General features: G+C 38.8%; 3 protein-coding genes across 4 annotated transcripts; all 3 read right to left on the bottom strand.

The window, feature by feature from the left end:
• Positions 1-3,257, bottom strand: LOC127353586 (uncharacterized protein C6orf132). 2 transcript variants are annotated; one of them, XM_051382924.1, is made up of 3 exons: positions 3,132-3,257; positions 741-1,341; positions 1-680 (listed from the first exon to the last, which is right to left on the bottom strand). In XM_051382924.1, the coding sequence occupies exons 1-3, from the start codon at positions 3,225-3,227 to the stop codon at positions 436-438; spliced, it is 942 nt and encodes a 313-aa protein (XP_051238884.1). In that variant the 5' UTR covers positions 3,228-3,257; the 3' UTR covers positions 1-435. The 2 variants fall into 2 exon arrangements, with proteins under 2 accessions (XP_051238884.1, XP_051238883.1); XM_051382923.1 differs by having other exon boundaries at positions 1-1,341.
• An 812-nt stretch (positions 3,258-4,069) lies between these two features.
• Positions 4,070-7,042, bottom strand: LOC127353589 (transmembrane emp24 domain-containing protein 6-like). The gene is made up of 4 exons (XM_051382926.1): positions 6,772-7,042; positions 5,726-5,852; positions 5,487-5,641; positions 4,070-4,633 (listed from the first exon to the last, which is right to left on the bottom strand). The coding sequence occupies exons 1-4, from the start codon at positions 6,970-6,972 to the stop codon at positions 4,412-4,414; spliced, it is 705 nt and encodes a 234-aa protein (XP_051238886.1). The 5' UTR covers positions 6,973-7,042; the 3' UTR covers positions 4,070-4,411.
• A 1,623-nt stretch (positions 7,043-8,665) lies between these two features.
• Positions 8,666-14,115, bottom strand: LOC127353587 (transmembrane emp24 domain-containing protein 6-like). The gene is made up of 4 exons (XM_051382925.1): positions 13,866-14,115; positions 12,889-13,015; positions 10,386-10,561; positions 8,666-9,389 (listed from the first exon to the last, which is right to left on the bottom strand). The coding sequence occupies exons 1-4, from the start codon at positions 14,076-14,078 to the stop codon at positions 9,156-9,158; spliced, it is 750 nt and encodes a 249-aa protein (XP_051238885.1). The 5' UTR covers positions 14,079-14,115; the 3' UTR covers positions 8,666-9,155.
• Positions 14,116-15,845: the final 1,730 nt, after the last annotated feature.

The following is a 15,845-nucleotide window of genomic DNA, read 5'->3' as shown; positions in this document are numbered from 1 at the left end:
CCAACATCCTGGCAAAAAAAATAAAAAATGAAGCTCAAAATGTTTAGAAAAACTTGAGGTAATTATTGAGGTCAAATACATGATGCAGAAACCCTAACTGTTGTCATTCAGATCATAGAAAACCCTTTTGGCTAACACCTTCAAACACTTTGTACAAACTAGTTCCTTTCAAGCACAAACCCAATGCTGTGGACATGTGATCACCCTCTCTCTGCTTTCCTGTCCATCTAAAATAAAAACAACCCTAAAAAGAAAAACACTACAAGGTTGAATATGCAAATAACTTGTTAGGGTGAGTGTATTTTGCTGTAGGGGCCTTGTCTTTAGATAAATGGGGGCTGCAACCCTAAAGACACGGTGGAAGGTATGAGCTCTGCAGATATGGAGAAAGACTTTTCTCCTGATCGTCTTTCTTTGTCCAATGTCCCCATTGTTTCAAGGATAAGGGTTTCTGACCACATAACTGCCTACAACAAATCTATTTTGTGTTGTCATTGTGGCAATAGGTGCTTGCAGCGGGGCATTGGTCCTGAGGACGAGGTTGGGGGCCATGGTTCCAGGTAGACACGTGCGAACTGTGGCAACGGACATTGGTCTTGGGGATACGATGCAGCGGACAGGCATATGAGCCATGGGGGCAGACACTGGCATGGGGGGCATGATGTTGGGGACAGGCATAGGCATGGGAGTTGTGGGGCTAGACATCTGCATGGGGGGCATGATGTACGGGACAGGCATAGGCATGGGAGTTGTGGGGCTACACATTGGATTGGGGGGCATGATGTACGGGACAGGCATAGGCATGGGAGTTCTGGGGCTACACATTGGATTGGGGGGCACGGTGCTGGGGAGAGGTATGGGAGTTGTGGGGCTAGTAGTGGGGCTATCTTGTACACTGCAATACTCTTCATCCTGTCTCCTTACAGAAACAGTTTCATACACTTTTTGCAGTATGTTCCCATGCTCGATCTGTAGAGCCCCAGAAAGGATCTGGAAGTTATCAGTGAGGCTTTCGTTAATCTTGCAGAACATGTCCTCATGGCTGTCGGACCTCAGGAAGCTCTTAAAAGCTTTAGTTCGGGAATATTTCACCATCATCGCATTGGCAGAGGACAGAGTGGTGCAGAGTTCCTTCAGTGCATTCTCCACAGTGACAGAGACTTGACCCGGACCCCTTTGTTTGATGGTGAGAACCAGTTCTTCCAGTCCTTTGACTCTCTGGGCAACCCGCTGGCAGCGCTCCTTGTTGGCCTTCACATTCTCTGCCATCTGGTAGATGCTCTTGCATATGGACAAGATGTTTTCTACGAGGCCAAAATCCAGCAATCCTTCCATGATTAGCTGTAGAGAAAGTTAGCTTGGAATTAAATGGCAACAAACAACAAACAAAATGTTGCACATATTTAACAGCTGAAGTGAATCAGTCATAAATGCAGTAAATTAAAGATTATCTTAATCTGGTAAACCGAGGTGTGTCCATGCTAGCTGAAAATGTTTATCCCAAAACTTCATGACTCCACTTCATAATAGAGGAGCTAGAATTACAGCTTCCACCAACCAGTCAAGTAGCAGTGTACAGACTTATATAATGCATGTGGTGAAGGAATTGATCTCTCTCTCTCTCTCTCACCCCAACTGGTCGAGACAGACGACCACCCACCTAGAGCCAGAGGATCTGTCCTAGGTTTCTGCCTTTTAACAGGCAGTTTTTCCTTGCCCTTGTCTCCAAGGTCTTGCTCATGGTGGTACTGTTGGGTCTCTGTAATTAATGTTAAAGAATTCGGTCTAGACCTGCTCTATTTGAAAAGTGTCCTGAGATAACTTCTGTTATGAATTGGCGCTATACAAATAAAATTGAATTGAATTGAAAATTGAATTGAATTAAAAGGTATTTAGTGTATGTACAAATATTTTATGATTAGTTAGTGTCACTAACCAACTGTGAAATAAGGTCCCAATATCCCCTCCGTTCCTGAGTCATGGCATTGAATAATGGCCAAAAACAGGACAGGACATTCATGATGTCACAGTGAAGTTGACATTTTACCTTTTGCATAAAACATCATCACTTCATCATCACTGTATCCCATTAAATATCTGTGTGAAATCTTGTCAAAATGACACCATCAATTCTTGAGTTATGTCCACTGCTTCATACAGCGATCAGCCCTAACACAGTGAGCACTGCCAGTGAATAACACTGCACATGGGGAGTGAAGGCTGACCTGTGTGGTCTGATCCAACAGACGAGCTACTGTAGCTCAAACTGCTGAAACAGTTAATGCTGGTTCTGATAGAAAGGGGTCAGAACACACAGATAATGTGTATCATTTCCTTGAATCTTGTCCTGAGTTTGACTGGTTCACTCAGTGTAAACGTTACACAGCTTCAGTGCAGAGCTGCAATTGGATGACAGAAAATAAACACTAAGGTGTGGAAAAAGATCCTAAACCTACTTGTTGGGAAAAAGAGGGAAATTGTTCGGCACCTATATCAGTAACTAAACATATTAAACATGACTCGTGACGTGGAGTGAAAAGCATTCCGACTATGAATCAGCCCATAGTCATGAATACTTTCCGCATGCCTGCACAGGAAACAGTACAATGTATCACAGATTGTCCTGCATCTGAAGGATAAAAGTTTACATTTTACATATCTGTCTTTAAAGAAAAGTGCCCACATTAACATTTAAACAACTTGTTCCTCCTCCTGTTTATACCGTCCATTAAAAAAGTTATACTATATTTGACTCATTTAGACTTCTAAAGCCTCATATTAGCCTTAGATAAACTTTGTACTTTTGTACAGAATGAGGTCTGTGGATTTTGTCCCCCATCAATCAACAGTAACATTGCATTATAAAGGTATATTTTAATGGTGGAAGGAGGAATAAACAACAAGAAAAAACATGTTCAGTGTCCATTTGGTCACTTAATTATCATATAAAAACAGACTTTGTCCTACATTAAGCAAAATAAACCTTTTAAAAACGAACTGGATTATTTGAAAAAGGTGGTATTAATTGTTATAAAGCTTTTTTGTAGCATTCTTGTTTCTACAATTAAAATTTTGTAGATTTCTATTTGACAGCAATGATAGACATAGTTAGAATGATCAAAAACACCTACCTTTTGACAAGCGACCTGTCTGAACGTGCCAGTTAATGAAAATGGAAGTAATTTACTTCTTCTTCTCAGGTGTTTTCTTTGAAAAATCTGTGGCATCCATGATGCTGTGCCAACACAGTGTCGCAAACAGACAACAACAATTAGTTTTTATGTCAAACCTGCTCATCCAGTTAAAGGCTGGAAGAGGCTCAGCCCATTGGCACCAGTGACGTGCTCAGGAGCTCTGGCATCTACGAGCAATGTGAAAATCTCATAAAAACTTTAATCAAATCAATCATTAGATCTAAATCTATTGTATAGTCCTCATCTGACCAATATGCCATAGTTACTTTTCAGATTAAGATTTGACACGAACAAAACACATGATAAGCTTGTAAAATACAGCACATTGTTCCCAACTGTTTTTCATTTGTTACCCTGTATAATTACAGCTAAGTTGTTAGCACGTTAACTTCAGTATATGTCTCTGCATAGTTTTCGTCAAAACTGTTTCCTAAAACGTTTTGCATTTCCTGTAATATTTAGTTTAAATATCCGCCTGCTACTAAGTCATGTTCATGATGGTAGCACATGCATACGTCAACGATTAGATAAGAGCTCAAATGTGACGACAGGGTAGTGAGTGGCGGTAAAATGAATGGTTCAAAAACAGTACAATTGGGTCTCCAAATGGGAACTATTATTAGTTCTATTATTATTATAAGTGTGGACAGGGAGTACCCCCCCCAGTCAACAATAAATAATCTTCTTCTCCTGTGTGAACTGTCTGTTGCTGAACAGGGTCGGTCTACGCTGCTATATTTTAACGTTGGTCATAATGGTGATTTATGGAGAGACTCGTGTGTTCTGAGGTGGTACAGTGTAAAAAGTTTGAGAAACACTGGTTTAGATGGAGAAAAGAAGTTTATTGGCATCAAAAAACATAATTTAAACATTGACCTAACCAAAGCTTTGACATGCCTGAGAGATAAGCTGAACTGGAGACAATATGTGAAATATCTGGAGGACAGATTAAAGCACCGATCTGTTAAACGAACACCCAGCAACCAGGTGGTTGGATATTTTGTACTTTGATTTGTTGTTTATGTTTCTAAATATGGCCATTGATGATCACCTTTCAGTGATAAATAATGAGGTGACCTCCAATATCTATTGATCAGTAAATACACTTTAGTTGCAAGTTCCAGATAGTGTGCAAGATCACTATCTTTTCCAAAGATGTATCAATAAAAATATGTTAAGAGAAAGTAGAAATGTGGTCACAGCTCTCAGTTCTGCTCTCAGCATCGCGGCCTGCTGGGGTCTGTGTGGAAGAGCCTTTTGAGGACGAGGAGCTGCAGGTATCCGGACAGGAGGATGACGAAGCTTTGGGTCGCCGACCACCAGGTGACGTAGTTGAGGTTGGACAGGAGGAGGTAGTGGTCCTTCCCTTTCGTCATGCGGGCGAAGTTGTAATGACGCCACATGTGGAAGATCTGAATCTGCAGCTTCTGAACACTCACCTAAATGGCAGACAATGTACGTTGTATAGTTTCATGTACTGTATGTCATAGTATGCTAAAGGCTAGAATAATTATGTTTAAAAGTTAATAAGCAGACATGTAAGAATAAAATTCTCGACACTATGATTGCCTGTAACAAAACAGAACCTGTCTGCAGAAAAAAAATGGTGGCTGTGCACACGAGCATTGGATATTCCAACGTACGAGAACACATGCATCATGTTTATGTTCTACGCTAGGCTAACAGTTAGTTACTGAGCTTTGCTAAGGATGGCTGAGCATGAGCAACCGAAGACAAAATACAATCCGACGGGCACCCCTTTGCCTAACAGTACCTTTTTATAAAGTGAATTAGAACTTGTTGAAGTCTGTGTACTGTCAGTTTATTACAAGGATGGTTCTACTAGCACGCTTTTGTTTCTTATCTTGGTTCTTTGCGAAGCTGAGAAATATGTTGGCAAATGTTCCACTTGACACATGTATTCCCTTTGTCAATACTGTTAATAATAAAAAATAATATAAGTCAATTCCTCTGCTTATTTTAAATATGGATCATTACAAAAACCAATGAGACACAGTGAGAAACAATAAATCACACATATAATAATAATTAATAATCATTTTAGAATTGCATTGTAGTCCTCTGAATCAGATCAAATCATTATGTACCTAGAGATTCCCACCCCCCCAATAGGTTTAATATACTGTATTATATGTGTATATACACGTATATATGTAGTATAACATTGCAGCCCTTTCAGAAATACTCATTCCATATTTCTCTTTATGCAGATGACATTTTATTGTTTTTTTGATAATAGTTAAACACGTTATGCAGAATTGAGACAAATACCTCAATACCGGCCAAAGTGCTGTTGAGGACTTTCTCTCCCTCCTCCATTTCTTTCTTTGACTTCTCAAAACCTTCGTAGATGACGCCAAAGTTCAGAAAGACCCTGATGCTTCCGAACTGGTTGTTGTGGTTCCCAAGACAAATCCGGTAAAAACCTGTTGGGAAGAAACTGCAGTTACTTACAGAGATGATATATCATTCTTGGCTATATCTGGAGAGTTTTTTTATGATGGTCCTACCTGTCACCTCAGTCTGAAAGTTAATTTGACCGACAGCCTTGTTCTTTGACACAATGAGAATGCCCTGTGGTGAGTTGACTGTCACAAAAAGCCGGTGATCATTGGCCATCCCTGTTACCCACTGCACCTGTGGACACATACACATTAAACAAGTCAACAAATCCCAGGAAAGGTCCAAAAATGTATATACTAATAACTAGGGATGGGCTTCAAGTAATTTCCTTATTAAAGTACTTTCATTTAATTATTATTAGTACCCGAATTAACGTAAGAATAATGTACAAAATGAATGCCCAAGTGAAGGTTGTCCTACATTTCTGTGCTGCAGAGACTGTAGAGATTAGTCAATAATTCAATAATTTGGCTGGTAAAAAAGTTGTGGCTGCTTTAATTTTTATTATATAAACAGTTAATTTTGCACTTTGCTTTAAACCCTCAATTTCACCGCACTTTCCTCAAACATCCTCTCCGCTCCTGTAGTTGTCGTTCAACCTCGATGGTAGCTTGTAATCCGGCTCAACATATTTGCTTCCATTGACCTGTTAACAATTATTTTGTATTTGATGTGATTGTATATCGTCCTATTTTCTAAATAACTTTTCCATGTTTTCATCTAAATCATTATTCATTACTATTTCATCAACATTTATCTAATAATGCTTCAGAAGTACATTAGTTTAACTTAAAAACTCTTAGTAACGAAGCTGCTATTTTGTAGGTTTGTGCTTAAGGGCAAGAACTCCAGCCAGCTTTGAAGAACTGGAAAATCCAGATCTCAGTTGGCCCACACTCAACATACTGTCAGCACATGTCTGTATGTCCGTGGGACTATAAGAAACCTAATTAAACAACAATGATCCCTGTTTAAAAGTCAAACTGGATCACCTTGACAGTCAGTGTGATAAGCCTGAGGACAAATGGCACAAAGACACAGAAACATACCTGACTGTGCCATCAGTTCATGCTAGTACTTTAAATTACCAACAAATTTATCTTTGTGGACGAGGTGAAACCAAATCCTGCAGGTTTACAGGGGAAACTCTCACCATGTATATCAGGTAGAAGCTTCCACTCTGGTGGGCAAAGTGCCAGAAACACTCCATCCCGGCAGCAGGAACCACAACGGCAAAGTCATATTTATCTGATCCCCTAAATAAACCTGCATCCGCCTCATTGATGGAAGGTTCAGACTTTCTGGCCCAGACGCAGTGAGAGCTCAGCACAATGAGCAGAGTGTTCAACAGCATGACTGCAGTTCACTGTGGACGAGGGCATGAAGGAGCCTGCTGCTTTCTTCTGTTGGTTCTTAGATATCAACTGGAAAATAATTATTAACCACATCTACAAACTCAGATACAGCGCTGTACGTTTGATAACATATCAATGTAACTCAAGCACAGTCATGCACTGTTGGTGGGAAGTGAAATGAGACATCCATGGATAAAATCAGTGACCCTATAAGATTACATCCCCAGTCATATTGTTCCCCTATTTAACAATGTAAGCCAATTGTTTTGTTTTTGAAAAACTCAGTTTCTTTATATTTTTTACGACAAAATCCAATAATTTTGTCTTCCTGTAACTAACTGATTTCAACCAATAATATCAGTATCTTAGTGTGTCGGGACTTAGCTTGGGAACCAGACGGACGCCGGTCCCACTAACCGCAGTATGGATTGTGGACTGATAGCTGCGCTGCCGAGGCATCTAACCCCAAACATGGCAGCCCATCACTCCAGCATCTCTCCATGTTTGCATGTCCACAAGCCTGCATTTCAGCCTGTGTGTGTATAAAAAATGACAGAGTGAAAAAAAGAATTTAGGATAGGGGATAAATAAAATAAATCTAAAAATATTCACCAATCAATCATTAACTTTTAACAACATTCATTAGTTAGATAGCAACAGCATGGCTTTCTGCCAGAGCCAGGTTTTCCTGTGGCTGGACCCAGAACAAAAAACTATCACTGTATAAAATATATAATAATAATTTTACATTTAAAACATAAAACATTTTTTGAGAGAGCAGCAAAGGGAAATGTTGAAGGGTTTCTTGGAAGGAAACCAGGGGCAGGGTTTACTCAAAATATTCTGGCTTCCTATAAGTGACTGCCCTCATTCCCCAGACAGGCGTAAATTAAAGGTTGGCATCAGAACAGGTGTGGTTGCGTAAGCTCAAAGATATTATCTGCATGTGTACTGCTGTCTTGTCTTATCCTGTATACCTTTAAACTATATCTCTCCTTATGTATTATTATTATCTCATTTCCATTTTTCCTTTCTCCCTTGTTAAATCCTACACACACACACCACCTCATGAATCTTAACCCTTGTTTATTACAGCTTTTTTTAAATTCTCTCTCTAAATGTATTTATATTTTCTTATATATCAAAATGTAAATTCAATATTGTCCTCTTGTCTTAGTATTAAGGTCTGCCTATTACAAAGCAATTGAGTTTTAATATAAAAATACAAAGCAATTGAGTTTTTGTACATTACATTGTTAAATAGTACAATATGTACAATATGACCAAGAATGCAATCTTAAAGGGTAAAATGACTTTCTTCCTTTCACCTGGACTTCAACAAGGTGTATGTAAAGTGTTTTCTGGCTGAAGTCTTGAGAGTTTGTGACTTTTATTTTGTTTTCTGTTAGCAAAAGTTCCAAACTCTAGCTAGCTAATCTACGGCAATCATTAGCTAAAATAATTCTGATAGTTAATGTTGGTAAAACATTCATGTAGATTAGCTACCTAAGATGCGACTACATACTTCTCTTTGATCTTGTAACCATCTTCAAAGTGTGGTTGTCTCTTCAACATAGATTAGCCTAGCATATAGCATATGTAAGTACATGAAAGGAGGAAGTTGACCGAGGTTCCAAAAGTGGCGGGACTTTGGAACTTCAGCAGATCACAATAAAAGAAGCTGCAATGACAGAGGAAGAGGAAACATAACCTTTATTGATCAGCATTTAGTATCCAACAGTTACAAATCAACAAAAATAAACATCAATATCTTAGGATTTAGTGGCATCTAGTGGTGAAGTTGCAGAATGAAACTAACTGAACACATGTCGCGTCTGTATTTGACGATGTTGGCATGAGAACGGACCGTGAAGTCGTGGCTGGGAAACTCATAAGGTCCTATCTATAGCCAGTGATGAATACGGCTAATTCTAAGCCAACGAAAACACAACAGTTTCTAATTTTCAGGTGATTATAACAAAAGAAATGCTAATTACTTACAGAAATCACATTTATGGTATTTTTTTTAAAGAAGAAGATTCAAATCAAGTTTTTGTATTTTTGTATTTTTACTGTGTAAAGAAACAGAAGCACACAAACACAATACCAGAAAGAAACATGGCCAGCAGCCTTTTAGTCTCAGTCGTGGCTGCACAGATTTGAATAAACCACTCGGAGGCTATCAGCAGCGGGGCTTCTCGTCCTCGGTGCACGTTTTGGTGACAAAGAGTCTTTTGAGGAAGAGCAGCTGCAGGTAGCCGGAGGTGACGATGAGGAGGCTGAGGGCCGTCGACCACCAGGTGATGTACTGCGAGTTGGACAGCAGCAGGAAGTAGTCGGCGCTCTTCCTCATGCGGCCGAAGCTGTAGTAGCGGAACATGTGGAAGACGTAGTTCTCCACTTTGTGACTCGCATCCTGCAACAGAAAAACCCAAATAAATACAAATACCACAAGTATTACTACAACTGTCATTATCTTTACAAATACTACTGTTACTGCTGTGCTGCGCAGTATTACTGCTGATACTGATACTAGCACTAGTCTGTTACTTCAATTATTAAAAATAATGGTACAGTTACAGCTTATAAATAAATATTATAACAATTAGTACAACCTTGATTATTATGACCAATTCTACTAATACTGTTATTGTCATTTAAATAACTACTAGTGCTTATAGTTATATACGATACAATTATAACTCATACTAATAACGATTCGTACTGCATGTATTATTATGCATTGTCATGCTCTTTAATGGTAACATCAGTCAACACTTTTCTGTCACTTTTTAATATATTATTTGCACTTTTAGTACTGCACAGTTTCACATATATATATCATTTCCTACATGCACATTATTAGTATTAGACATGTACTGTATAAAAGCTGTATACAGTGTACATACAACTCTAATTCTCTAATTCTATTTTTTCTATTTTCATTATATCTTTGTTATATTTTATTCTGTTATTTAATGTGTGTTTTCTTATCTGCTGTGTTTCATCTGAATCTGCTGTAACATTTGGGATCAGTGTGGGATCAATAAAGTCTTTTTATCTTATAGTTGGTGCTATTACTACTGTACTACTACTACTAGGAAATTAGTATTTACTACTTTAAAAATGTGTACTTCAACCATTACAATTACATATAATACTAATAACTACTATTATAACAATTATTATACCTTTATTATTATATAACTACTACTATTAAGGTTACTACTGTTTTACTTCATAACCATTTTAAAGGTAGTCACTTGCCTCACTAGAACTACTATTTATATATATTTATTACAAGTAATATTAATATTATAACAACTGATAAACTACATCATCATCAATATCAACTACCAGCTACTATTAACACTACAGTTCCTCCACCAATGAAGAGAAAGTGTGTGTGTACCTCTATGACGCTCAGTGTGTTGTTCAGGTCTTTGCTGGCTTCCTCTTTCTTCTTCTTCTCTTCCTCCTTGCGTTTGTTGGAGTCCTGGAAGCCGTCGTAGTAAACGCCGAAGCTGAGGGAGATCTGCATGGTGCCGAAGCGGTTGTGGAAGTTGCTAAAACACATCTGATAGAAACCTGGACAGACACACAACAACAGTGACACACAACAACAGTGACAAAGACTAAACACACACTATATATTAACATTAAAAGAAAACACGGGTTTGTTTTTGACAGTATTTTTAGGAACACAGTGAAACCAGAGTTAGATTGCCTTCAACCATTTATTTGTATTCATTCAAAAACATATTATTGAAGTACAAGTAACTAAATAACAAGTATTTATTGTTACGGTCACCTGAGTAAATTAAGTTAATTGTACCAAATTTCATTCAATTGAGCTTAAAACTATTATATTAGATTCATATGCAGCATTTCTAGTTATTTATCCGACTAAAGTAAGATTACCTTTAATGCGTATTTTTTTAAACAAATGTTACCACTTATTAATTTACTTGTTTTCTTCCACCACAGCAAATTATTTCTTTACCTGTTAAAACAGCTGACAATTTACAATTAATCGATTATCAAAGTGGTAGCCAATTCATTTTGGGTCTTCGGGGCTTAGATTGTCGTAATGATATAAAGTCAACTTAAAGAAAACGAGTCTGTGGAACTAACTGCAATTATTTCACCAATAATTAAAACACTGCACTCAAAACAACAGAGTTATTACTTCAACAATTATAGTTTACTCATTGTATTAAGATATGTTGTTAGGATTTACAGTGTATTAATCACTGTTTATCAGCAGAGAGTGAACGGGTTGTAGTGGAGCTTTGTTCCTCTGCTGCCTGTGGACTGATCTCTATGTGTCTCTATGTAGGTTGAGGGTCAAAGGTTGTGACCTTTATGCTCCCGAGTGCCAACAGTGGGCAACACAGAGTCCAACACAGAGTCCAACACAGAGTCCACAACACAGAGTCCACAACACAGAGTCCAACACAGAGTCCACAACACAGAGTCCACAACACAGAGTCCAACACACAGAGTCCACAACACAGAGTCCACAACACAGAGTCCAACACAGAGTCCACAACACAGAGTCCACAACACAGAGTCCAACACAGAGTCCACAACACAGAGTCCAACACAGAGTCCAACACAGAGTCCAACACAGAGTCCACAACACAGAGTCCACAACACAGAGTCCAACACAGAGTCCAACACAGAGTCCAACACAGAGTCCACAACACAGAGTCCACAACACAGAGTCCAACACAGAGTCCAACAACACAGAGTCCAACACAGAGTCCACAACACAGAGTCCAACACAGAGTCCAACACAGAGTCCAACAACACAGAGTCCAACACAGAGTCCAACAACACAGAGTCCACAACACAGAGTCCACAACACAGAGTCCACAACACAGAGTCCAACACAGAGTCCAACACAGAGTCCACAACACAGAGTCCAACACAGAGTCCAACACAGAGTCCAACACAGAGTCCACAACACAGAGTCCACAACACAGAGTCCAACACAGAGTCCAACAACACAGAGTCCAACACAGAGTCCACAACACAGAGTCCACAACACAGAGTCCAACACAGAGTCCAACAACACAGAGTCCAACACAGAGTCCACAACACAGAGTCCACAACACAGAGTCCAACACAGAGTCCAACACAGAGTCCACAACACAGAGTCCACAACACAGAGTCCAACACAGAGTCCAACACAGAGTCCAACAGAGCTGACAATTTAAATTAAGATTATCAAAGTGGTAGCCATTCTTTTGGGTTCTTAGATTGTCGTAATGATATAAAGTCAACTTAAGAAAACGAGTCTGTGGAACTAAGAGTCCACAACACAGAGTCCAACACAGAGTCCACAACACAGAGTCCAACACAGAGTCCAACACAGAGTCCACAACACAGAGTCCAACACAGAGTCCACAACACAGAGTCCAACACAGAGTCCACAACACAGAGTCCACAACACAGAGTCCAACACAGAGTCCACAACACAGAGTCCACAACACAGAGTCCACAACACAGAGTCCAACACAGAGTCCACAACAGAGTCCAACACAGAGTCCAACACAGAGTCCACAACACAGAGTCCACAACACAGATTGTCCAACACAGAGTCCACAACAGAGTCAACACAGGTCCAACACAGAGTCCACAACATAGTCCAACACAGAGTAGTCCAACACAGAGTCCACAATACAGAGTCCAACACAGAGTCACAACACAGAGTCCACAACACAGAGTCCAACACGAGTCACAACACAGGACTAAAGTCAAAGCTAACATTACTACACTTGTGGAATATTTTCTGATTGTGCTTTTAGGGTGAACAACAACGAACAACAGGACGGACAGGACGGACAGACAGACAGACAGACAGAGTCAGACAGACAGACAGACAGACAGACAGACAGACAGACAGCTACCTGTTTCCTCTGCCTCAAAGTTGATTTGACCCTTTGCCTCATCAACAGTCGACACTATTAGACCACTGGGAGCGTTGACATTGACAGACAGGTGTCTGTCATGGCCGACTCCCGTCACCCACTGGACCTGGAGACAGACAGACAGACAGACAGACAGACAGACAGACAGACAGACAGACAGACAGACAGACAGGAAATGGAGAGGAGAGAGACAACAACACAACACAGAGTAACAAACATTTACAAACTGTAGTAACTATAATTCTGTCCAGAGCTACAGATACAGATTCTCCTCAACTACTGATCGACATGAATCTCACTGTAAATATTCGAGGTTCCCAGAGGAAGAATTTCAAAATGTCTAATTATTATTAAGCTTGCATATAAAGGAATACTAAAATACTACTGTATTAAAAATTATGATGATGTATATAACTATTATACTATACTTACTACTATACAATATATAGAAATAAATGTGATAATAAATCAAATGCTATATATCTGAAAACATTGCTATACTGTATATGTAAAAAATAACTAGCTATATGTGATTATATATAAAATACTATGGCATGTATAATAATAACTTTTGAGCGATTATATATACAAAAAAAGCAACACTATATATGAATATAACTATTTAGTAGTACATAAAATACTATTACAGGATAACAAATTCCTCTATGTGATTATATATAAAAATACTACATTATGTATGTATGTAAGGCCTGAAAACTATAACTAACTATATATAGATAGATAGATAGATAGATAGATAGATAGATAGATAGATAAATAGATACTGTCTGTCTGTAGTCAGGAGACTGACTTAAAGTGGGACAACATTTTGTAAATATAAAGAAAAATATCAAAGATTTCAAACCACATTTTAAAGGCTTTAAACCATAGAAGTAAACATAAACCATCAGATCATGTTGAGGGCAACGTGTTGAGGCCTCAGCGTTCACTCTCACCATGAAGTTCAGGTAGAATCTCTCTCCACGGTGAGCAAAGTGCCAGAAACACTCCATTCCCGCAGCACGAAGCACCACGGAGAAGTCGTACTGGTCGGCGCCCCAGAACAGCTCCTGGTCCGTTATGTTGGGATGGGGGTCCGTCAGGGGCCCACCGCCGATCGGACCCCAAAACAAGAGAGCAAGAAATAAGCAGGGGATTCTAAACAACATGACTGAACAAATGGAGACCTCTCCTCTAAATGAGATGCGTAGGAGTCCGTACGGCATCGTGGAGAGATCAGAAATGATTAACTGGTGCCAAAATGTTTCCTGAGTCAGTGGGAAAACCGGGCTGCCTTCACAGCTGGAGACTCTGATAGAGAGAAACTACTGTTCACCCTGCAAATACCTGCACAAAGACCCCAATACCGTGGACACAATGTTGTCTCTATGCATTTCATATATTATTATTGTTCATTTTCTATTTTTCTTTTTATGCTTCTTGACTTGCTGTCCTCACTTTCCTTGTCTTGGCAGTAAAACTCATTTTGACTCTGAAGTTTCAGCATGTGTGACTGAAGAACAATTCAAATATTTAAAAGATATTCCTGAAGGCTGCAATACAACAAAGCCCAAAATTAACTAATGCCAGCATTATTTTACACACTGCACTTTGATTACATTATATATAATAATATAAAAATGTTTATGTGTATACAAAGTGCTTCACACAGGACCACAACTTCATAAGAAGTATATATATATATTTATATATATATGTTTGGGGTACCCTGTACAGATCTGACATCTGCTACTACTTCTAATGTTATTACATTTGTTTATGAATGTTGCTTTGTTATTGCATATATTCAGTGACTTGTTAATTGTATTGATAGAATTTAAAGTTGTTTCAACAATCATATGTATTATTATTCAATATTCCGGTTAAATAAAATGTCTATGAGAAAGTATTTGTGCAATGTCACTACTATAACTACTACAGCCCACAAAGTGGTTCCTAAAAGAACCCTTCTGAGGGGGATCCTTTTTGGACTGGGGATCCTCCGCAGTGGTGAGGAACCCCAAAAGGTTCATCGAGGTTCTTCTACTTTTAGGAGCAGAAAGCATTTTGTTGAGCCACCTCCTAAAACATGGGGATGATGGAGACTTCCAGTTTAGTAATATTCTATTAACGACAACCATGCCTGCTTTGACAGCCTGCTATTGATAGAAGGGAAGGGCCTTTGTCCTCTCAGAGCAAACAAATACTGTTAAATTACAGTCTGGCTGAATGTTGATCTCATATTGTTTGAAAAACCAATTAAATATGTTCGCACCAGAAATGATCTACATTGCTAGAATGAGTGTGAAAGCTGTACCACATCTATCACACAGAGGACAAACTGATGCAAGAGTTATGCAGTCTGTGTAGGGCCTTAAACTGAATTAATTTATATCTAGTACTGACAGAACAGCGCATTATACCAGAGAAGCGTGTTTAAATCATTAAACTCTGTTTTAATGTAGACAGCACTGTGTTGAGTTTTACATTCTTCTCTTGAATTTAATTGTCTTTTAAACTCTTTCAGTGTTTTGTAAATTCTAATGTGCATTAAAGCAAATGTGCTGCACTGAAGACAGATTTATTCATTTCTGCCTTCAGTATGAAATGCGTTTTAGTTTTTATGTCAACAACCAAAACGCTGAAGCTACAAGAATCCCCCAAAAATAAGTGTGTGCTTTGTGGCAACGTATTCCACGGGTTACATGTGATATGAAAAGGTTAAAAAGTTTAACATTGATGAATGAACTGATGTTAGGATTATTGTGGGCCTGAAGAGAGACATTAAAGTGTTGTAGCCCTCTGAGCCACAGATAAAGTAAGTTCTTCCATGGATGACCTCTTTTTTATGACTGTTGGAGCATGTCATTACGGAAGCGTATTGCATTCACTTGAAAAAAGCGAGTAATTTTGTTTTTTTGAATAATGACGAATTT

The sequence above is a fragment of the Dicentrarchus labrax genome, unplaced genomic scaffold (assembly GCF_905237075.1).
Source record: "Dicentrarchus labrax unplaced genomic scaffold, dlabrax2021, whole genome shotgun sequence".
NCBI lineage: Eukaryota > Metazoa > Chordata > Actinopteri > Moronidae > Dicentrarchus > Dicentrarchus labrax.
The sequence above is the reverse complement of the archived record's forward strand: the minus strand, read 5'-3'. Positions and strand labels throughout refer to the sequence as shown.